This window comes from Epinephelus moara, chromosome 10, assembly GCF_006386435.1.
Source record: "Epinephelus moara isolate mb chromosome 10, YSFRI_EMoa_1.0, whole genome shotgun sequence".
NCBI lineage: Eukaryota > Metazoa > Chordata > Actinopteri > Perciformes > Serranidae > Epinephelus > Epinephelus moara.
Window position 1 is genome coordinate 210,986 of NC_065515.1, and position 22,827 is coordinate 233,812.

At 46.4% G+C, this 22,827-nt stretch overlaps 1 protein-coding gene across 3 annotated transcripts in view; it reads right to left on the reverse strand.

Moving 5' to 3' along the window:
• The window catches only part of prrc2c (proline-rich coiled-coil 2C), a 26,797-nt gene extending 4,410 nt beyond the window's left edge, over positions 1 to 22,387 (reverse strand). Inside the window, exons 1-31 of one of the 3 annotated variants that reach the window (XM_050054059.1) lie at positions 21,992 to 22,387; positions 15,161 to 15,330; positions 14,836 to 15,010; positions 14,604 to 14,713; positions 14,151 to 14,276; positions 13,734 to 14,035; positions 13,537 to 13,616; positions 12,309 to 12,445; positions 12,094 to 12,181; positions 11,799 to 11,979; positions 11,058 to 11,703; positions 10,769 to 10,941; positions 10,058 to 10,349; positions 9,720 to 9,930; positions 7,197 to 9,641; positions 6,172 to 6,335; positions 5,896 to 6,050; positions 5,323 to 5,755; positions 5,144 to 5,229; positions 4,860 to 5,054; positions 3,951 to 4,208; positions 3,579 to 3,671; positions 3,338 to 3,439; positions 3,070 to 3,241; positions 2,147 to 2,368; positions 1,911 to 2,032; positions 1,618 to 1,820; positions 1,254 to 1,485; positions 1,031 to 1,141; positions 682 to 876; positions 446 to 546 (exon numbers count right to left, since the gene is read on the reverse strand). In XM_050054059.1, coding sequence (XP_049910016.1) covers positions 446 to 546; positions 682 to 876; positions 1,031 to 1,141; positions 1,254 to 1,485; positions 1,618 to 1,820; positions 1,911 to 2,032; positions 2,147 to 2,368; positions 3,070 to 3,241; positions 3,338 to 3,439; positions 3,579 to 3,671; positions 3,951 to 4,208; positions 4,860 to 5,054; positions 5,144 to 5,229; positions 5,323 to 5,755; positions 5,896 to 6,050; positions 6,172 to 6,335; positions 7,197 to 9,641; positions 9,720 to 9,930; positions 10,058 to 10,349; positions 10,769 to 10,941; positions 11,058 to 11,703; positions 11,799 to 11,979; positions 12,094 to 12,181; positions 12,309 to 12,445; positions 13,537 to 13,616; positions 13,734 to 14,035; positions 14,151 to 14,276; positions 14,604 to 14,713; positions 14,836 to 15,010; positions 15,161 to 15,275 — 7,925 coding nt within the window. In that variant the 5' untranslated portion in view covers positions 15,276 to 15,330; positions 21,992 to 22,387. Of the gene's footprint in view, positions 1 to 445; positions 547 to 681; positions 877 to 1,030; positions 1,142 to 1,253; positions 1,486 to 1,617; positions 1,821 to 1,910; positions 2,033 to 2,146; positions 2,369 to 3,069; positions 3,242 to 3,337; positions 3,440 to 3,578; positions 3,672 to 3,950; positions 4,209 to 4,859; positions 5,055 to 5,143; positions 5,230 to 5,322; positions 5,756 to 5,895; positions 6,051 to 6,171; positions 6,336 to 7,196; positions 9,642 to 9,719; positions 9,931 to 10,057; positions 10,350 to 10,768; positions 10,942 to 11,057; positions 11,704 to 11,798; positions 11,980 to 12,093; positions 12,182 to 12,308; positions 12,454 to 13,535; positions 13,617 to 13,733; positions 14,036 to 14,150; positions 14,277 to 14,603; positions 14,714 to 14,835; positions 15,011 to 15,160; positions 15,331 to 21,991 lie in introns of all 3 variants that reach the window. The other 2 variants (XM_050054060.1, XM_050054057.1) reach the window with 2 other exon arrangements.
• Between the last annotated feature and the right edge of the window lie 440 nt (positions 22,388 to 22,827).

Below are 22,827 nucleotides of genomic sequence, written 5' to 3' on the forward strand. Positions count from 1 at the left end.
GTATTTGACAGGAATACATTCCTGTCTGTGTCTGTGACCCCCGTTCAACCCACAACCGGTGGGATTCGCCTTTCGTTTCTGCTGCTGGTTGAAATCTGTACTCACACAGTGTACTGAATGATTTATTTTGCCCGCACAAAACTATTTTTAGTTGCAAATGCGAGTGCGGTGACGGATGGAGTAAAATATCGCCACACTGCTGACATTTAACTCAGTCCATCACCTCACGCTGTTTGATTGCGTTATCAAAACACGCCGCTATTATTCAGCCTTGTACTTATTCCACCGAATACCGAATGTGTGTTTTTTTGCAATATTCGGCCGAATATAATCAGTTACCGAATATTCGGTGCATCCCTAATATTTACCCAAAAAAAAGTTATACTTGGTGTGGCTTTTTAGGTTCGACTGTGTACCAGATAGAATGTGAATTTATGGGTGGTACCTGTAATGGCTGGAGGTGGGTGTAGTGCTCCTGGCGCCGACAGGAGGGGTTCCAGGCTTTACATCCATCCCACTACCAAAGAGCTTCAGATCCATGTCCATCTGCAAAGAGTCAACACACAAACACACCCCATAAAAAAAACAAATCAAACAATAAAAAAAACTTTCACAGCTCAAATTTTAGAAATAAAATTCAGCCTGTGTGTCTGAGAGTCACAAATGCACACAGTACAGTACCTTGCTGGTGGGAGGCTGCATCATGCTGTGGCTGGGGCCCATGATGCCTCGGTATGGCTGGGAGACTGGAGGCTGACGGTTGATGTTGGGGGGCTGGGCCTGGGGAGGGGTCGGAGGCAGCGCCAGGAGAGGCTGGCCTCCACCCGAGCCAAAGTTCGGAAGGGACAGCTGGGAACTTGGCAGAGGGACTGTCACCTTGAGACAGACAAAGACACACAAATGTTACATACTAATAAGAGAAACACTGCTATGAGTTTCACACTCCTGGAAGTTAAACAAATTAGGTAGTGTGATAAGAAAGATGAAGGTTTATTAACACTGTCTATTATTATGTTTGCATGTAGGTTACCTGTTGCATTGCAGAGCTGGGCGACTGAGTGTTGCTGTAGTAGCTACTCTGGCCATGTTGTTGCACTTGCCCCGAGTACATGTTTGAATGCTGACTCATCCCCTGTCGAGCCTGAGCCAAAGCCACAGATATATCAGATGGAAATGTATGCAAAATAAATTTATTCCAGATGTCTGTGCGGCAAAATGCAAGTCTGTAAGGTAGAGTGAAGCAAACTGGTTACCTGCAGCAGGTGTGTATCAATGAGCTGGGAGCCTCCCATGCCAGAAGGCTGGTTTAGCTGCGGCTCAAACAGAATGGGAATGTGCTGGGTGGAGGAAGCCTGCTGATAGGCCAGATTAGACTGAGGCTTGCCCAGCTCAGGTGCCTGCACGCCAGGATAGCTGTGCAAGGATGGTCCTGACAGCATCATGGAGGGCTGTGACAGGCTGCTCTGCATGAACGCCTGCTGAGACCTGAGGACAGATCAGGTCACAGGATCAGATAACTGTACCTCAAAATAGGGAAACTGGCGCCTCAGTAGTACTGTATATTTCAGCTGTGTTTTGTAGCAGAGAACTGAATACGTGTGCAGTGTTGTGTGTTACCTGTAAGGCTGCAGTGAGGAGCTGAACAGATCCTGTGGCTGGGAAACTGGAGGACCAGTGCTGAGTCCAAGCTGAGCCTGGTGTGTGTGTTGGTGTTGGTGTTGGTGTTGATGTTGATGTTGGTGTTGGTGTTGGTGTTGGTGTTGCGGCTGACCTTGCAGTGGAGCGTAGATAGGAATGGGAATCTGCTGCACCGCTGTCGGCTATAAGGTGGAGGAACACAGACAGGTAGTTTTACCTCTGATGTTAAAAAGCATTTCTGCGGCACGTTAAAAACCAACAGATAACTCTACCTGCGAGAGGCCGGGCTGGAAACCTTGCTGCTGCGCCAGGGAGGGAGGCGCCAAGCGAGGGTGGGGGGTACTGAAGAGGTGGCTAGTGTCCATGTAGAAGGCTGGGATCTGAGCTGCAGAACCTCAACATACAAGGGTTTAAGTGTTAGTAACTGCTAATGTAGTGAACAGTTCTTCAAACATAAAACTGAAATAGAGGTATAAAAAACAAAGAGGTGTGGCCATGCATCTCTCACCTGCTGCAGACTGAGAGACGTACACCTGTGGGGTCTGCTGCTGCTGGGGCAGGAGGGGAGGCACACAGCCCAACTGAGAGAAGCTGCTGCTACTACTGCTACTGCTGGAGGAGGACAGACTCCCACCCTGCAGCTGCTGGGGCTTCACCTTACAGATGTTAGGGGGGTCAGAGGCCGTGGTGGTCTTGGTGCTGAGGGATGATGTGGTATAGGTACCAGAACCTGCAGGGTGGAGAGAAACACGTGGTGAATACAAGATGCTTGTATCAAATGTTGAAATTTCGTTCAGACATTTTTATTTACAACTACAAATCATTTCTACACATTTACAATTTCTCAAGCAGTTTTTGACAGGTGTAAAGGATGATTTATGAGCACACACTTACTGATCATCATTTGACAAGCTGAAAATCTCAAACGTTGAGACTATGAATAACTAATTTGAAACAACAAGAGAACTTGGATTTGTACCCTGGTTCACTGTAAGCTCTGACTTATCGATGTCGCTGTTAAGAAGCAGCAAAGTAACTTTATTTCAGCGTGAATTATTTCTAAATCTGCAACATTAGTCTGGAGCTTTAAACTCGTGTCCTCCCACAGTCAGCGATTAAAACTGGACTTTCAGTTCTGCCAGAGAAAAATAATTTATTACCGTTTTCCTCTCAATTTATTCTGAATGTCCCATAGCCCACCACTGATGTCTTACTGTTGCCAACGAAAACAAACATACATTTTGTCATAGTTTTTATTATCAATTATCTATTTTCTGTCTTCGTTACCGAAGTAAAGGTAGCTGACAAACATTTCTCGTCATAGTTTTCATTTAGGAAATTAACATTGGTGCAGAATGCCAGAGTACTGTGTGTCAACGCATAGTAGTGTTGGAGATATACAGTAGATAAGTTAACTGGGAATTATGTTACCTGACAGTGAGGTGCTGGGGGTAACAGAAGCCACAGGGATCTGTGGCATGGAGGCCGAGGAGAACGTGGAGTATGAGGATGCACAGGAGGTGATGGGGGAGGACGAGGAGGTGACTGGAGAGTTCTTCTCTAGACTTGGTGAGTTCTCCCATGCCTTACGAGCCGATTCCATCTGAGAAGGTGACAGAAAAAAACAAGTGTTATGGTAATGCTTCACTGAATATTTTCTTAAAATATCAGCTCATTCTCAGCAGTGTTACGTTAGTACCTTTAGTGTTAGGTCAACAGTAGCAGGAGAGACAGTGCTGAGGCTGGAGCTCTGCTGCAGGGTCTCTCGTCGAGGAAGGGGCAATGAGTGGGGTAGTGCCACCTGAAACACATCAAAAACACCCAAAATCAGTCTTTAAATAGTACCAAGTGTTAAGTATTAGAGCACGACTGTGTGGCACAGGTGGGTCATCTCTTCAAATTAAAAAGGACGGCTGTACCAAATAAGGATGTGTACTCACATTTGCCACCAAACTCTCTTCTATTTTGTTCACCACTGTGGGAACACTGTCAGCCATTGAGGAGGAGGGTGTGGTGTAGTCAGTGACAGACTCCTGAGAAGCAAAGACAGAAAGTCAGAACCCACAGAAACATGTTATACTGCAGTAACACTACCTTTTTATTGTGCTCATCAACAATTAATATAAACTCACAAAAATTAAGAAGAATAAAAACAGAGTTGATGAAGTCATAATTTAACAGATTTACTCTTACATTTGATCTCGAGTTACTGTAAATGAGAGATACAACGACAGCTTAGCTCAATCCCACTATCTTAAAACTACAACAAAAAAAAAGAAACCTAGCCGTGTGGTCATGTGACACTGACATACCTTAGAGTTACTGTTGTACTCTGCTGAGGGGACTGTGATCATGCCCTCAATGTCTCCTCCCAGCTCTGGTACTGTGGTGTCACTGGTGGGAGGACTGGAGTCTGTGGCTCTACTGACGCCTCCTCCAGGGACTCCTGCCTCCATCCCCTCGCCTTCTCCTCCACGTGCGTCTTTGGCCTTGCGGTTCTTTAAAGAGCGCTCTTTACCGATGGGACCCGGCTTGTACTCCTTGGTTTCCACTGGTTCCATTTCAGGAAGCTGGGGAGAGGAGAAATTAAACATTTACATGACTTCAATAATGAATAGGAACCCATGTTCTTGTTCAACAGCTTAAAACATCAATGGGCGAATTCACAAAACAAATGCACGGATTTTGTGGCCACTAAATCTGCACCAATAAGAAAGAACCGTGTAATTTTTGAAGCACCCACAACGGGCGCAATGCACTCCTAACTGCGTTGCCAAACAAATGGATTCTCAGTGCTTTCATGCCTTCCGAGTTGGGGACAGCACTACTTAAAGCCACAAGCAGCTGTAGTGAAATTATGAATATCTTCAGATAGTTGATGGTAACTGAGTGCACTAACAGACTGGGATATTAAATCCCAAATTCAATATGTATCTGTCAAGTTTAAGTTCCTTGCCTCACGCTTTGAGTAATGCCTCTGTGCCTGAGCGGTCAGGATGTGTAGTTTGCAGTTTGAAAATGTTAGTTTTCTTCTTTCTTTCCATTGTTCTGCCTGCTGTGTTTCATACTTTGCAACATACATAACTGTAATTAGATGCAAAAAAAAGATGCAAAATTTTATGGGCATGTTTGCAAGTCATGCCCACTTCATGGTGCTATCAGCAGCCTCTATCCATTTCCCTGTGAATTCACCCTCAGAGTTTCCTCCACAGCTGAGTTACCTTCTGTGTTTTGATTGGGCCAGCTCGAGGTTGTTTCTGTCTCTGTTCTTTGGGGGCAGGTAGTTTGTTTTCAGAGCCAGTTTCTAGCAACGCTGGAACTCCGTCACTGTCAGTGCTGCCTGCAGACGATGGCGCTCCAAACTGAATACTGTCTATTGCCAATTCCACACTGCCCTCTGATCCAGGCTTCACACCCTGAAACAACACAATGTTTTTCATGGTTTAGAACTCAGCAAAAAGGATTGTACACTCAACAAAAGATGAGACGAACATATGGAACATACCTCAGAGGAGACAGTGCCAGTAAAGGAGGTAAGAGGTTTGTTCCAGGCACTCACAGAGGGTGGCTGGGGAGGGCTGATTGGACCAACTGGAATATGCACATTACATATTTTAGACAAAAGCTTGCTGATAAATTCAGACAAATTCAACATTTTGAACAAGAGTTGACTTATCTACTCACGCTTCTTGACTTCAGGAAGGACAGTGGAGCCCGCTACCTTGTTCTCCCACAGTTCTGTACCCAGAGTGCTGTGTGTCTGTGTGGGGACGGGGGGTAGGCTCTTTGGGGTAAAGTCCACAGTGGCAGAGGGGATGGAGGGCATTGGAGCCACTGTGCCTTCCAGAGTCTGAGGGGATGCAGCAGGCTGGGAGGGAGCATGGTGAGGGTGCTGGGGAGCAGAAATGGAGGGCTGCTGTTGGGCCTGGGGTGTAGAGGCTACAGGAGGCTGAGACTGTGAGGCCTGTTGCTGCTGTTGTTGTTGCTGTTGCTGCTGTTGTTGTTGCTGCTGCTGCTGTTGCTGCTGTTGTTGCGATGACTGCTTTTTAGCAAATCTTGGTGGCAGCTTTCCTCCACCTCCTCTGCCCTTCTCACCAGAGCCTTTTTTACTCCAGTTCTGTCAGAGCAGTATAAGTTGAGTATTCTTTGTCAAGAGGTAATGTCACATTAAAAAAGGTATAGCTAATTATCACTCAAGGTTTTTATTGCTGTTGTAATTTGAGTATTCTAACTATGTGGTGCAAGCCCTCCTCTTACCTGAGTAGTCTGCTCTTCCTTTTTCCGTTTCTCTTCATCTTGCAGGCGTTTTTGTTGCTTGCGGGAGACCACCTCAGTGAAGCCGTCATCATTGGCGCTGGATTGCGGGTCCTCTGTGGTGGTGACCTCTGGATGGTCATCAATGATCACAACACCTACAGTGACGGGACAAAAGAGGATCACGACATGAACATTGAGTTTCCAGGTGGAGAACAGCTGGAGTCAGGCACAGGTTTCAGGCTCATCAGTAAGAGTCATGCATCAGGGTAGACTTACTGGCATAATTGTTGAGATCAAACTGAGAGAGAGCATTCTCTTTGGGCTTCTTGGCGGCCTGTTTGGCCTCATCTTTGCGACGGCCAGACTGGTCTTTTGTAGGCCTCTGTGATGCTCCTCCAGCTGTCTGTCCTGTCCCGTCTGCATTCTGCTGAGCTGCAGGGCTGTTCAGAGCAGAGACGTATGTTACAGACAAACTGAGGCCCAACAAAGGAGACTATGTTGCACATTATACTGTTAGTGAGAACAACAGTGGAGTAGTGAAGGAGTCCTTAAGATACTTAGAATGATAACATGCAAATTAAATGCAAAAAAAACAATGACTGTCGTTTATTTTATTACCGTCCTCTGACTTAAGAAGATGACAAGAGTGTTGATGCACTTAGATGAGGGGAGAAAACGTTTTCACTCTGCTCTCCATCAGAAATGCTGCTGCTATGGTACAGTTAGAGTCTAAAAATACCACCACACTGATGCCATATTTAGCAATTTATAACTAGGATTGGGCGATAGAGAAAACTAAATATCAAAACATTTTTTGCCCAAATGCCTCAATATTGATATTGCGACAGGGTGCTTTCACAAAAATATTTACATGAGATTTTTAATTAACAATCATCAGTAATGTGGATAAAATGACTAAATAGGTAAAGGGAAATAATAGAAGAGCTGAAACAGTCTGTTAAGTTCAGAAACTTTACTGTTACGCAGCTTTAAAACCAGAAAAAGACAACACTTAAAATATCCAGAATCTGAGATGATGTCTACACTTGTCTCAAGACAGATATATTGCCCAGCCCTATTTTTAATCAAAACATGTTTATAGTAAATGACAGGACACTAAGTTGCACTGCAGCTATTAATTAGGAGGAATACTACACAAAAGGTTTATTGTGTGGGAATAAACCTGCAGTATTACTCTACCGCACGCTGTTCATTGAGTCAACTTCATTGTGCTAAGTGTTAATGTAGGCAGCCAAAGTAAGTGCCTAACAACAGACAAAAGCCTGATTGTTCAAACTCACCCTTTGCGGCCAGCTTTGGCCCCTCCCCTCCTCTCTCCCTTGCCCCCTGTGTAGCTCCGGCCTGGTTTGGCTCCACTGTTGCCTCTACGATTCTGTCTCTCTGTAGGCCTCTGACTTGAGAAACTTCTCTTGGCTGCAGGAGCCCCTTCACGTTTTGGAGTCACCCCTCCCTCAGGAGGGCTTTTACTGGGGGTCAAAGAGCCCTGGGGGGGTGCAGGTGCCGGGGCAGAGGCAGTGGCTGCTTCATTAGCAGCCTCCAGGGCTCCTTTCCTTTCCTCTCGCTCTCTCCTTTCGTTGAAGTCGCTGCTCTCGGAGGCAGTCTCCCATTCCTCATTGGCTTGATCTGAAGAGTTCTGGTTGGACAAGTCAGGTGATTTGGTACCGACTGCAGTGATGGTGGGGCTGCTGGTCTCAGGCAAGGGTGCTTCTACAGGGGAGGACAAGTCAGGTGCAGGCATAGTGGAAGCCACTTCTGCAGGCACAGTTACAGGGGTTCCTGGAGCTCTAGAAAGAGTTGGTGAGAGGGAGATTGGGGCAGGGGCAGAGCTAGGGACAGAAGCAGTAGCAGGCACTGGGAGGAGAGGGACAGGGGGACTTGGGGCCGTTTCACCACTCGCTAACACTGCAGCCTCGCGCTCTTTCAAGCGCCTAAAGCGGGGTGGTTTATCTTGCCTTGGAGGCCGTGCTGGTCTGGATCGACGAGGCCTTTCTCTACTACTTTGAGGAGCACCCTCCCCAAATTTCTTGCCATCAGACTTAGGGGGTCGTCTGTCAGCGGCAGGATTGTCATATCTTGGTGTGGACTCAGCGTCCTCAGGCCTGAATGTCTCCATGGGTTTAGAGGGCCACTGAGAAGAGGACTCTCTAGTTCCTGGCCGTCTGAGAGGGCCTGAGCGAGGGCCACCGCGTTCCCTTGCTCCACCTCGTCTACTGTATAGTCCTCCTCTTCCTCGCCGAGAAGGCTCCCCTTTAGGAAGGAATCCTGGCTTGGGTCTGCTTTCATCGTCCCCTCTTGGTCCAACCCTTTCACCCATGTGAGGAGGTCCAAAGCCTGGCTTGTGGGGCCCAGGCCGGCCTTCCCCAGGGAGCTCTCGTCTCAATGGACGGCTAGGTTTAGTGCTAGGCTCACGGTCAGAGGGTCCAGTATCACTGGCAGACTCTCTCCCACCTTCACTTTCAGAATCTGTGTCTGAACCACGACGCCGTCTACGTTTTGGTATAACCTCAAAGTCTGAGCTCTCGCTGCGTGTTTCGCTTTCCTCCCTGTTGCGAAAGGCAGCAGCACCTCCAGCAGAAGGTAAATCAGAGCGTGAACGGGGCTCTCGGTAATTGTACTCTGCCCGGCTTCGACCGCGACTTCCCCTGCCTCGGCCACTGTAAGTACCCCGGTAGCTCCTTCCTCTGGAATAATATTCCCCTCGACCACGTCCTTTGAAATTTGAGTCAACAGGCCACTCTCTTTCTCTGTCCTTATCTATTTCCTTCTCCCTCTCACGTTCCCTCTCCCTTTCCTCTCGTCGGTAGGAACGTGGAGGAAGATTCGACTCTTTCCTGGAGGGTAGTTTGGGTTCTGGATGTTTGTCATTGCTGGGCGGCTTGTCTGTTTTCTCCTCCTGAGAGGAAGACGTGGGAGCTCCAGATGAAGGCTGGGAGTCTCTGACTCTCTGATGGCCAGTCTGTGTTTCCTCAGCCTCGGCAGCTTCTCTCTTCCCCTCACCCTGAGGTCTGGAGCCCTCAGACACAGCAGCAGCTGCAGAGGGAGCTTTTGATAACTGATCCTTTTTGGACCGGTCTCCCCTTTCCCCTCTCTCGTGACGCTTCTCTCTCTCTTCTCTTTGCTCTCTCTCTTCTTTCATGTCCCTTAGGACAGGCTTCTTTATTGGCCCAGACCTGCGGACAGGTCTCTCTCCCCCTGGTCCTTCTCTGCGTCCGGCCCCTGATCTCCCACCCCAGCGCAGCTCAGCTTTCTGCTTGCTAGGTGCTGGCAGGGGCAGCTTCTCTTGTTTGTGTAATCCATCAGCAGGAGGTGTAGCCCTGTTGCTAGTCACCGCAGCCTGGGGGTAGAGTTCATTTTGGGGCTTATCATCAGCTCGTTCTCCTGTATCCTGTAGCTCTAGCGATTTTGTTCCCAGGGGTAGCCCGTCAAACCTGGGCTCATCCAGCTTGAGGGAGTGACTGGAGCCCTGGGAGACACTCCTCTGAAGCATAGCTTGACCAAGAGCTTCTACTTCTTCACCACTGGGTAGGCCTGGCTCCTCAGGATCAAACGCTGAGCCTACAGGGACCCTGTCTAGAGGCCCCGACGCATCCTCTGGGCCTTGGGTAAATGCTGACAGGGACTCTGTAGGGTCCTGGAAGAAGTTACTTTTATGAGAGTCCAATGCACTGTGGTCCTGGGGATACATAGCTGGGAGACCCCTGTCCAGATCCAAACCAGAGTCCATTCTGTAGAAAAACAACTCTGTTTTAGTCTTGTGCAGAAAATATTGTAGTTTTCTTACATCATTACTTATTTATTTTTACCTTGGCTCTTTGCCATCCTCCCGTCCTTTTGGAGGAGTTACAGACGGTAACGGCTCTGATTGTGGGTATGGGTCTGATCCCCATACCATCCGGGAGTCTGACGGCAGGCCATGGTCACGAATGGGTCGAGTCAAATGGTCAAAGGAGTCAGAGCTGGAGCTGGAGTTGTCACCAGGCTCTCTGCGCACTATTTGCTTCGGAGGCATCCTCCCTAGAGGGGACAAAACAGAGTGACTTTAATAAACAGTTTGTGTGGCACATCTGTCAGCTTGTCAGTGTCAGTAATGACAGAACCTGTAATCAAACATTCTCCATTTCAATTCCACATAACTCCCTACCAGGGTGAATGTTAGTTGGCATGTCCATGGGAGGACGTCCTGACATCATGCGGGGGTCCATGTAGGATTGCATCATGAGCCAGCGAGGGTCAAACCCCATGGAGGCCAGGTGCTGGTGGTGGGGGCCCATGGGTTGATACATGGAGCGGTGTTGCTGCTGTTGCTGCTGCTGCTGCTGCTGCTGCTGCTGCTGCTGCTGTTGGGGGGCTGAAACACCGCCACCACCTGACGGGGACACGGAGCCCCCACTCTGGTGTTGCTGCTGTTGCCATTGTTGCTGCTTCATCTGCTCCTACAAGACCACCACAGGACAGTAACAAAGAAAATGTAAGATTAGAAAGCTGATGTTTTTAATGGCATATAACACACTACTTTGTAAGTGGCTGTCTTTGTAGTTCTGATGGCTCATAGTCATATCTGCTAGTTTCAACAAATCAATGCTTTTTAAATGGCTATTTATGATCACTATTTGCTTCAACCAAAACGAATGTGACAGCACCTTTGCCCAGGCGTGTGCATATGGCACAGACACACACTAACGCGAACAGTCAACATGTCCACTGTGAAAAGCTCTAGTCAACCAAAAGTCCCATTTTTGTTCACATGGATTTGGAAACACGTCACTAGTCCCTGACACTCCCACATATTTTAGTTTACCAAACAAAATCTAAAACTGTTTTATCTAAAGAAGTCTGATGTGGACATTCATACCTGCTGTCTGAGGAAACGAGGTGGCAAAGACTTTTGAAACTGTTTGGAATAGCCTGAGGTGAGAGAGGGACGCATAGCAGCTGCTGCCTCTCCTTCCAGCTGTGGTGGTGCCACAGGGACCTCCTCACCACTGGGGGTGTCCATGTGAGGCAGAGACAGGTGGGGCTCATCCACTGCAGGAAAACAAAACCAACAATACTGATATCTATAACTGAAAGAATGGCAGTCAGTCGTACATTTATCATATACTGTATGTGCAAGTTTAAAACAAGGCTTGGAGCTAGCTCACCTCTGTTGTCCTCTATGTTGAAATAGTCTCGGATAGGCACTGGTGTCCTGTCTGTCTGGTTCTCCTCCATCAGGGGGCCGACCTCAGCCAAGGAGCTCTCTCCCTCACTCTGAGGCTCTGGAGCTACGGCCACGGGTCTCTGGACGGGTGGGCTGGGCTGACGAGGCAAGAGAACCTCCTCCTCTACACTTGGTTCTACTCTCTCTCGTTCTCGCTCCATCCTCTCCCTGTCTCGCTCCACCCTCTCAGGTAGAGGAGCTTGCATGATTGGGGCCTGTGATTGTGAAACTGGGATTGAAGGTGCAGGACTGGATACAGGAGCAGGAGCTGATGAGGCCTCTTCCTCTTGCGCAGATCCTGCTTCATCACTGGTGGTCTGAGGAATAGGTGATTTGCCCTCAGTTGCCTGTCGGTGTTTTTCATTGAGACGTTTAAGTTTTTCAGCACAAGCAGCAAGCCGCTGTTCTTCCATCCGCCGCTCCTCTTCTTCTCTCCGCCGTCTCGCTCGTTCTACAGCTTCAGAAACTTCTGGTGCTTTCTTGCGCTTCTGTCGCCAGGCCTCAGGGTCCTCGTCGGCACCAGGTGCTGCAGCAGCCTGAGGTTTGGCTACTCGTGGAGCTCCGCCACCAACAGAACGAGTGCCACCCTGGAGAGCAAAGAAATTAGTACAGATATACCTTTTTGATCAAATAAAAGGTGTACACATGATGGGAGGCTTGTGTAATGCACATCCAGCTTTACCTGGAAGTCCTGTGGAGGAGCTGACTTATTGTACTGTCCCATACTGCCAGGTGATGGCGCTCTGGGATCGCCATCGGCCCATGAGGTTTTACTGCCCCCACGGTCCTCAGCACCCTCCTTCCAGCCCTCCTGGCCTTCTTGTGGCCGAGATCTTATACGCTCCACTTTACCCATCCACTCCCTGAAAGTAATGTCAATGTAGTCAAGTAAGAACAAAAGACATCCAACGGACACTCTCTCCAGTTCACTAGCTCTCTTAAGTCACGCACTTCAACTCCAATAATAAAAGACTCACCAGTTTTCTCTTTTGTCTTTAGCAGCTTGGTTCTCCTCATCATCACTGAAGTTCAGTTTCTCAGTGTAGTCCACCTCCATCTGAGCTCCTGCAGTGAAGAAAGGACAGGATTGAAAGATGCGAAAATTATGTGCAGTTCACGACTGACACCTTAGACTAGCCTATTGTGTGAAATTACATATGTTTGACTACATTTCATAGGTTTAACTACTAACCTGCCCAGCCCTCATCAGCATCCGTGTCTAAGTTGTCCAGCTCTTTAAGTTCCGTTGCACTGATGATAGAGGGTCTGTCTGGGTCCTGGAGCCAGGACTGAGGGGGAGGCTGCTGGGGTCGTGTTGAACGAGGACCCCTGGCAACCCAACAGGGAAAAAAGGAAAGAGAGGCCATTATCGCACCTGGTCTAGTGTGTTAACAACTGCTTCTACTCAGCTCTATATAAAGGAGCTAAGGTATGAGGGCAGTATTTGTTGCATAGGACCTGAAATGTTTAAGATTAATTTTATGCTGATATGAGTGATTTGCTTCTGTGTGAGCTTATGACATCTTACATTTGTAGTTTGGGTTCATTTCTTGTCATAAATACCAGCTGGTATACATATGCAGCAAGTATAAAATCTTGTGTCTTTAAAGGAGCAGTGTGGAGGATTTAGTGGCTTCTAGCAGTGAGGATTGCAACCAGCTGAAACTTCTCCCCTTCGGCTAAGCATGACCTCCCAGTTAGAGTTCCTTCAGTGTTCATTCTCCAGTTGGTTTATACCGGGAGCCAAATTTGCAGCAGAGGTCTCTTCCTCTCAAAAACCGTGATTAAAACCAGTAAAAACACTAAATAAAGCAGTTTCATGTTAAAAAAATCAGTATTTCTCTAATCTCTCATTGCAGATGAGCCACTAGCCACTAGCTGAATTATCTGCAGAGGTCTCCTCTTCTCCGTAACAAACAAACTAGTGATTTAACCCAGTGTTTAACCCAAATGTTAAAAATTGGTGAGGGGTTTTCTGGCCTTTTTCGGCTCATCATGGAGGAGCTGTTTACTCAGTGGCTGACGTGAAAACGCAAAACCACAAATGGCCGCATCTAGAGCCAGCGTTTGGTTTGTCTGCTCTGGGCTACTGTAGAAACATGGCGAAGTGATCTCCGTGGATGAGGACCTGCTTCCCATGTAGAAATAAACAGCTAAAGCTAAGGTAATGAAAACATGACTTATTTTCAGGTGATCACACACCTGTAAACACACCTATTATATTATGTCCCATTTCTGCCAATATATCCCCATAAATCCTACACACTGGACTTTTTAGTTAGCAATTGTTTTGTTAATAATCGATTGCAGACTATAGTTCTTCTGTGCACTGATACAATTAAATACAAATTTAAAAAATTCATCTTTTATTTTGCTTAAACACAAGTATCTCTGGCTTAGCCATTAAGGTGTGAACTCACTTTGCTCCATCTTGTGGTACGGGGTATCTGAAGTTTCCTTGTCCTGGGCCAAAAGTCATTTGAGGATAGGCGTGGAACATCTAAAAATACAAAGACGGCGATCATCATACAGACAAGAAGAGAAAAACACTACAACTAGATACTGTTAACTCTGAAGTCCTAACGGGGTCTGTCTGGAATATCAAACAGTGACTTACGTAGGGTGGCATCATGCTCCTGAAAGCAGGGTCAAAGTGAGTTGGCACCCCAGCAGGAGGCTGCTGCCCCCCATTAAGTTTGGGCTGAGGAGGGGGAGCAGAGGGAGGCAACCTCTCCCTGCCATCCCTCTTCTCCCTCTGGACGTCAGTGGTTACGTTTCGCCCTGGCTCTTCAGCTTCCCCTGGTGGTGTAGCGGTACCAAGTCCCGTACCAACCTCCTCCGGACCCCTGCTGTCCATCTCAGGGGGGCTGGGTGCAGTGTTCAAATTCCTGCCTCCACCTTCACGCCAACTGCCAACATCTATCACGACAGAAAAAGTACAGATATTTGTTATTTGACTTGACTTAGAGTGGCTGTAGTTCTTTAACACCAGGCAAACAGAGAGCAATCAGTGGACGATGTTTATGTGCCATACTTTGAGGTCTGAGGCTGGGGCCTGGTCCATAAGGCTCCTCTTCTTGACCTTCCCCTTTTTCCACCTCACCAGCCGCCTGCAGGCTGGGAAACTCCTGGTGAAAATGGCTGCTCACACGAGGAGCTCCTGTACAATAATGAATGCACAGAAGTCCCAAGATTTAATGTAATACAGTGACCTACAGAGAAACACTGAAACGTCTAATCCTCAGCTGGTGTTGAGCACCACTTCCAACCTCACATCATATCAGCAGAGATCAGATGGTCCATGCACACTGTAATGTTTAAGGGAAGTAAACCAATTGAGCATTGTGCCTTTGTTTGTTTGGACAAAAGAAGGAAACATGCTGGATAGTGTTCACAACCTCCTACATAAATGCCAAGAAGGACCACAGGTAATCTGTGCTTTATGAGTAGGTGTATTGTTTAAGGAGCAAGTGAAGAGCAAATTTACCGTCTAGCTGTGTAGGCTTGCTGTTGGCCCAGGAGCGGCTGCCCCCAATAGAAGGCTCTTGTGGCTGGAGCACTGCTGGTTTGTTCTGGGGTGGGGGCGTGTCCTGTTGCCTGTGGCACATAAAACAGGACAGTTAGAAACAACGCTCATGATTTAAAACTTAGATGACAAACTCCTCCAACTATAACAAAAGGGATGATGCAGACACATGCTCACGAGTTATTAAACGTACCTGTCCTCCCCTCCCTCAGTTCGAGATGCCCAGCCACTACCGTCTTTGGGGACAATGTTGACGTTGGGGTCGTTTCCCTTGTTCTCTGCCTTTAGGCTGGGCAGGTTGGCCGGAGGGGGCATGCGCCGGCTGGCAGCAACTTTGCCCAAACTTTGGAGCCCATGTCTGGCAGCCACTGGGATGAAGAAACATTTCACACACAGAGGAGCAGCGAAATTAGGGGTTTTTAAGAGAGTCAGGAAGAATTATCTTTCAAGATATTATATTGCCTCGATCAACTGAGCTTAAAGACAAAACACCAGCAGGAATAGTTGTGGGGGCTTACCTGCAGTTTTCTGGGTTTCCAGAGATTTGCCCTTGTAGGTGTTGAAGAGGCTAAGGGTTGCATATTTTGTTTTGCCATCCTTTGCCTTGGTGCTCTGCCCTGACTTCTCGGACATTTCGCTGGAAACTCATTGAGTCTGGTCCTTTGGCCGCGCCCCCAGAACCAGCCTCCTACAGACCGAGGGTGAGAGAAAAACAAGATCGCAGAAGGTGAGGAGGTTATCAGCTTTGGACACTAGACCATAAAGATATCTGAACCTTCTTTGATGTTCGCCAACACCTGAGGCTGACGCTGGTTTACAGAGCAATGATGCTGCTCTGCATCTGCTTTGAGAAGAAAAAAATAAATAGAGGAGAGACTATGCTTAGTGCAATGTCTCGTGTTGGCATGCTGCAACATGGAGTTTGGTCAGGGTACAAGCTAAGAGCTGAGAATGATGGTAGCGCAGAAGCTGAAGCATTAAACCTTCAGAGGGTGGAAGAATGAAAGAAGTCACCTCAGAAGGATTCTGTTGCAAAGAAATAGAGATTATCTCACACTAATTACATGGCACAAAAAGTAAAACAAATCATGTCTCTCATCAAATAGAGAGTGAACAGGACCTGTTTTTTAGCAGAGAGATGACAGAATCAGGTGAGAAAGAGACAGGGAATGGTCCCACAAAGGTCCCACGCTGAACGCGAACTGGAATGCTGCAGTTCATGGCTGACATCTTAAAAACTACCAGGCCCATCAAGCAAAAACTTCCAGTTAGGATTCCATCAGTACTCATTCTTCAGGAGGTTTGTACTGGGAGCCAAATTATCTGCAGGTGTCTCTTACTCTCAAAAACAAAGGGAGCAGGTGATTTAAACCGGTAAAACGAGGTAGAGCAGTTTCATGTTAAAAATCAATATTTCTCTGATGCTGTTCAGCACTTAAGATCCAGACATTCGGGAGTTTTTTTTAAAATTTAATTAAATTTTTTTTAATAAATGGGGGTGAATTATCTGCAGAGGTCTCCTCCGTTAAAAATCTGTCTCCCCACGACACTTTCCAGCTCATCGTGGAGGGGCTGCTAACTACAGTGGCGGATGTGTAAACCCAAAAAACACAAATGGCTCTATCTAGAGTCAGTGTTTGGTTTGTCTGTTAAATGTGAACCGGGATTCTGCAGTTCATGATTGACGCCTTAAAATCTACCAGGCCACCCTTTGATCTGATTTTATCTCTCCCAGTATACTATCCTCAGGGTATCTGCTGAAACTAATGCTCTCTTTTCCCCATATTTTGGAACTGAATACATTACTGTGTGGAACTCATTACAGTCATTTTTACTGAAGTTAACTTGAGGACACTGAGTGCCCTGGCACAAAAATCTGAGTCACTGACCTGCCATGACTTCATGAATGTACCTGACAAGAGGAAACTTGCTAAATTTAATAATGACATTGAAAAAAAAAAAGTTCCTAACTGTGGATTGTCAATGTCGGGCCAATACCTGATTAAATAATAAAGCCAGTATTTGTATTGATACCACTCTGGCGGATGAAAGCACTCCTAAATTTCAACTGTGCAAAATCTGATCTGTGGTCTGCACAGGTGAGAGAAGTCTAATGGGTCTAGACTGGGTTTGGACCGTGGTCCTGGGCAAATCAGGTAAGTCCACCACTGACAAATCTATGATTCTTATTTTGTTCACTGTATGAAACAGATAAGGATAAGAAAGCAGCAAAACACATTAAGCGGTGGTGGCACTGAGGGTGACCTGAAGAGGCAGCAAGAAACAAGGCAGAAAGCGAATTAGAGTGAGCAGTACCATGGACAGAGAGACAGCATGTTTTGGGCTGCAGTGTCTTTCCTAAGTCACACAGAGGTCATTTATTATTAACAGAGCAGTGGTGGAACAGTGACTGTGAGTGTGTGTGTGTGTGTGTGTGTGTGTGTTGGGGGGAGCTGACAGCTACGATGAGCTCAGGCGCTATCTGCAACTTGGCCTTGGAGCACCTTGCAAAGAAACATCCACTTAAAGGAGAAGTCCTTTCGTTTGACAAAAACTTGTCTTTTTTTATTTCATAAAATACTGTCAAATGCAATGAGAGCCTAAATTGTAACAATAAAACCCAGCTTGCAATTTCTTTTTTTCCTTTAAACAGAAGTAATGATGCTAGCCAATACAGCTCCTTAGTTGCTTTACAAAAACACATTTTGAAAGTTCAACCAATAATTGAGATCATGTTTTGCAGGATTTTTAGAGTCTTCTGACATGAGGAAAAACATTTTTAAAACTGAGTATTGCCTGATTTTAATCCTAAAACTTTAAAAAACTAAATGACTATATATCTATGCCTTTAAAAGTTTTGCTTTTGGTGGTAAATGGAAAATAAGGCACTAAAAAATTAGATATTGTAAGTGCATCAGTATCGTCTTTGCTATAGTCAAATTCTTTCTGTGCCTCTGCAGCAGGTGTCCAAAGTGTCCATTAATGATGCAATGGGACAGTGCAGACTACACAGACACTATTAGAATCTTATCCGATATTTTTCTAGTTCTTTAGTGGTTGTTGATCACTGAAAGCCCAGGAATGGTGACACTTTGATGCATTACACCAATTGAGGCTTTAGCCCTGAGTATCTGCAGACACTCTGCAGCTGTCTCAAAATGCTTCTTCCAGAAACAACACCACACACTGAAGCTGGGCCCAGACTCCAAGAGATCATCAAATTTTAAGAGGTGACAACACGCAATTAGTGTTTTCACCGGTCTCGGTCTTTTAAGTCAACACACCACGAGTTGCAACAAAGTACCGACACCAGTCCGAGTCGACCTGAGCGCTGTCACACATCAACACATACTTGTTTGCGTGCACTGTGTGCAGCAGAACAATAAAAGACATAAAAAAAATATTTGGATTAATCTGTAGTTGAAAACCAGGCTGAGTGTGACTTCTAAATTTGGCGGAGCAGACTGCTCACAGATCAGCAGACAGTGACACCGTCGCATTCATCATCATTAAAATCAATGTCTCTAGTGCAACTTTGTCACGTGATGCAGTGATGCTTGACAGGAGGTGTGGAGGCAAAACGTTTTACTGTAGCAGGAGCACTTCATCATTTTTAAGTACTCAACTACACAGTTGTTGTAGTTACTTGACGATTGAGGGTGTTTGTCTGGGACTCTTAAGTAATCTTTACCTCATACAGACAGACAGACAGACAGACAGACAGACACACACACACACACACACACACACACACACACAAAATGAGATAATTCACAGAGAAAGACCCTCTGATTCTCTTCTTGTGAAAGGTAAGCTTCAAGGGATAGTGCACCCAAAAATGAAAATTCAGGCATTATCTACTCACCCATATGCCGGTGGAGGCACTGGTGAAGTTTTAGAGTCCTCAGATCCCTTGCGGAGATCGGTGGGGGGAGTGGCTAGCACACCTAATGGCAGACGGTGCCTCAGACTAACGTCCAAGAACACAAAACTGAATCCACAAAGTATCTCCATACTGCTCATCCGTAGTGATCCAAGTGTGCTGCAGCCCCGACATAAAAAGTTGTTTCGAAAAATGTCATTTGAACTGTTTTTAGCCTCACTGTAGCGCTTAGCTCTGACTGCTCCTCTGTGCTCCGCGCTCACGTGTGCGCGCCTGTGCGAGACCAGCGAAAGCATGAGCTTTGCTCACCCGTGTTTACATCACGTGACATGTGCACCGCAGGGACACAACAGTAACCACAGTAACTAAAAGATAATTTGCACTACGGTCTTTTAGCAAAGGACAGCCCAACATGTCTGAAGACTTTGAAATTGAGGAGGAACAGCATTTCTTTGTTGAGCCGTATTTGTTTGAGCCTGAGTATACGGACGGAACTCAGGCTACTGGACGAAGCAGCCGCCACAGCTCATGAGCCTAACCCTCAGCCAGCCGCAGAATACCGGAGTCGAGTGCTGCTCTTCAGAGACCGTGCATCACCGATCACCCTGAGCGCGCACACGCGAACGCGGAGCACAGAGAAGCAGTCAGAGCTACAGGCTACAGTGAGGCTAAAAACAGAGTTCATATGACGTTTTTTGAAACAACTTTTTATGCCGCAGCTGCAGCACACTTGGATCACTACGGATGAGCAGTATGGAGATACTTTGTGGTTTCAATTATGTGTTCTTGGACGTTAGTCTGGGGCACCATCTGCCATTAGGTGTGCTAGCTGCTCCCCCCGCCGATCTCCGCAAGGGATGTGAGGACTCTAAAACTTCACCAGGGCCTCCGTCGGCATATGGGTGAGTAGATAATGGCTGAATTTTCATTTTTGGGTGCACTATCCCTTTAAGGAGTATGGGACAGAGGTTGGTGGCGGGAGGAACTGCGTCAAATGTGTGCAAAATAGGACGGAATAGAAGGATATGATATGTGTAAGGATGTGTTTGAAATAAGGGACCAGACAGGAAGAGGAAATGCTGATAAGAGGCCAAATAACAGTCCTGTTTCCTCTGTGCAAAGAACCATCAATTATGTTACCTGCTCAGTGCCCATGAAACCACAAGAGAACCCTGAAGCGTAAAGTCACCTTGGGATGAGCCCTCCACACAGAGGGGGTCAAATCCATGTACAATGCCTGACTCCATCTCTTAAACTATCAACATATGTTCACTAAGGGCAAATAGGAGGGACCTCTGAATCCCACTCTGAAGTATTTTCAGATTGCAAAAAAGATCCAAGATTCATCACAAAGCATACAATAGCATCCCTGCGCCCCAGGTGCAATCAGCTCAGCCCCACCTCCAGCATGACCCTGCACCCCTGCAACTACTTCTGCACAGTCCATGTATCAAAGCAAGTCTTTTTCCAACCTTTTGCAAAGCTCACAAAACACCAACATTTGGGTGTTTCTGCTTGGCAAGAACCAGTTTATTTGAGTGTGAGTGTGAACATGTAAGGAATGCTCCTCAAAGATTTTGGCTGTTCTAATATGGCTGGCATTTTCCATCCATAAACCATATGGACAGTAAAGTATTTCCTGTCTTAGATCTGATACTAGAAGTATGAAATCAAATGTGCTGCTTTACAATTTGTAGATGATTACTGTTCAGATTATTGGTGGAATGACTGATGCTTGAACTCAAAAACGTAGTGCCCAGACTGCACATTAATACTCTTTTGCATTGCAGGATCTACACCTAGCTTCAACCCGCAGGTTGACTTACCTGTGCTCATGCACCCCTAGCTTCTGTTTACAGTGGGTCATGGGACTCACCCAGTCACAGAATGGGAAGACATGTAGATGACCTACATGATGGGTACTGAAAGAAAAGGCTTGTATTGTAATGTCTCCAGTGAAGAGCTCTGGTTTAAAATCTCTACAATGATAACAGTAAGTATAATATGCTAATCATCTGATCAACTGGCCACAACAATACGACAAAAGCTGAAACTTTACATCAGTATGCTGTGTGGGCAGTGAAAATAAAATCAAGACACTGGACTACAGGTCCTGGGCAGCAAATAGAAAATATATTGTTGTATCTATTCCTTTGACTCATTAGCACATGTTCAGCATCAACAGAGTAATCGTTACTTTGATCAGGGTCAACGCGAGGGCCTTCTTTGAACACAAAGCACAGAAAAACCTAAGCACTGGAGGCCACTTAAGTTTATTGTGGTTCTCCAACGCCAAGCCATCAATACCACTGAGATGGTCTCCCCTGGGAGTTGTTGGTAATTTAATTAAACGCACAGGAAGCTGAAGGAAAGCTACGTTCTCGCTCATTGGAGTGGTTAAACATTTGATACTAAAAATGTCAGTTTGAAATACACGCACGGGAACAATTGAGGTGACTGACCAATGCAGCCCATAACATTTAAAGTTTGATATCCATCCTTATTACAATTACAAAGAGAATCACAGTGCAGACACAATTACTGAGAATCTCTTTGTGCTTAAATCAATGCTTGAGCCTTCCAGAAGATCCATCTTCAACAATAGATCTCTGATCAGGCCGTATCATTGTGAGGGCAATCAATAAGCACTACCCTAATCAATATGTGAATGGCCTTGCTATAACTAGCCAGATGCAGACCTGTGTCTAGTCATGGATGCATATATATATATAAGACAATACCATGATGTGTGTTAGTAATCCCCTAGGTGATTTCCACATCTGCAAATAGAGGTTATGAATCATTTGGAGGCAATTCACACCCCGACCCTGCCAAGCTCTCAAATGTACAGACTCACACAATAAAAATGTTCTCCTTTCAGACCACATCTGTTGGATCTGCCAGATATCATGACTGAGGAGGAAAGTGCTGTGTTGATCTGTACACAAGGCTTTATAGGAATCAAGATGAAATCACAATACATCTCCAGCTCATTTAGACGCATTCAGAGACGACAAAACACGGATGTAATGAAAGCCACATTTATAAAGCAGCCTTATTTCTGTAAATCACTGCCACTGAGTAGTGTGCAGGCCATCCTTCTCCATGAATCAAACTACTGGTGGGCTGGGTGGCTCATACCGGCAGGGAGTAGAGGCCCTCACCGCCCGGAACTCAACCACACCGGGCTACAATAACACTTAATTTGGGGGAAAGTTGAACACAAAATATGAACATTACAATCTAGCCAACAACATATATTTTAATGAACCACGGAGCTGTTGAGAGAGCAGGCCGACAGCTTGCATCGTTTAGCATAGTTTCGTTTCTCACTAGTCGCCATCACATCCACTTTGAGCTCCTCAGTGGCCGAAGCGTGCTAACCAAGCTAGCGCTGTGTGAGCAGCAACACACCAGCTACAGGGCTCAACTTCAATTTGTCACCTTGCATGACTCGGAGACCCACCTGCCACCGCCGGTGCCTTCTCTGTCCTTTCGGCTGTTGTGCGGCCCGACTTGAAATCCGATTTCGGCCTGGTTTGTGGTGGACGAATATGTGTCTGGCCGGCGGATTACAAAAGCTGGCTAGCCTGCTAACCCAGTTCGGCTAACGATGGTTAGCTACCTTGCTCGCTGGCTGCCAACAAACCGCTCTCCACATGCACGGCTTCTGTTTTATGTCTTCTGCGCCGTTTCAAGCCGCCAGTCGGTCCTTGTCTGTTCGGCCACTACAGTGGGAACCGGTGCGTGGTCGTCCCGTGGTTCCGTGTCTATCCCCACCCGTTATCTCGTGTCAGACCGTTTTTCTAGTTGTGTGAGGCCCCGCTCGCGCCGCGGCCTGTCGCACAATCAAAGATGGCAGACTGTAGTTGCCAGATTTATCGCCTCCTATCCCCCTCTCTCAAACCCGAACCCCGTGTGCAGGTGCTCAGTCACACACATCTGTCACCATCAATATCCCTCAACCAAAAAAGAATCAGGCTCCTAAATCCAGATTTCATTACACTTCTTTACCGTTGACCTTAAAGATATTAAAATCATTTAAAGATCTACCTTATGATAAAGTTGTGTAAATGAGCAGCACATAAAAGATAATATTTTTCTTTTAATGTACACATGATACATTCAGGTTAATTATTTACATTAAACCCAGGATTAGAGTCAGTGTTGGAAAGTAGCACCAGCCACCAGTAAAATGCTGGTAAAATATGCAAGTGGCTGTGGGATTTACTTCTACACAACCAAATATAAATAAAAATGTAATAAATTCAATTCAACAGAACTTTATTTATCTTGAAGGAA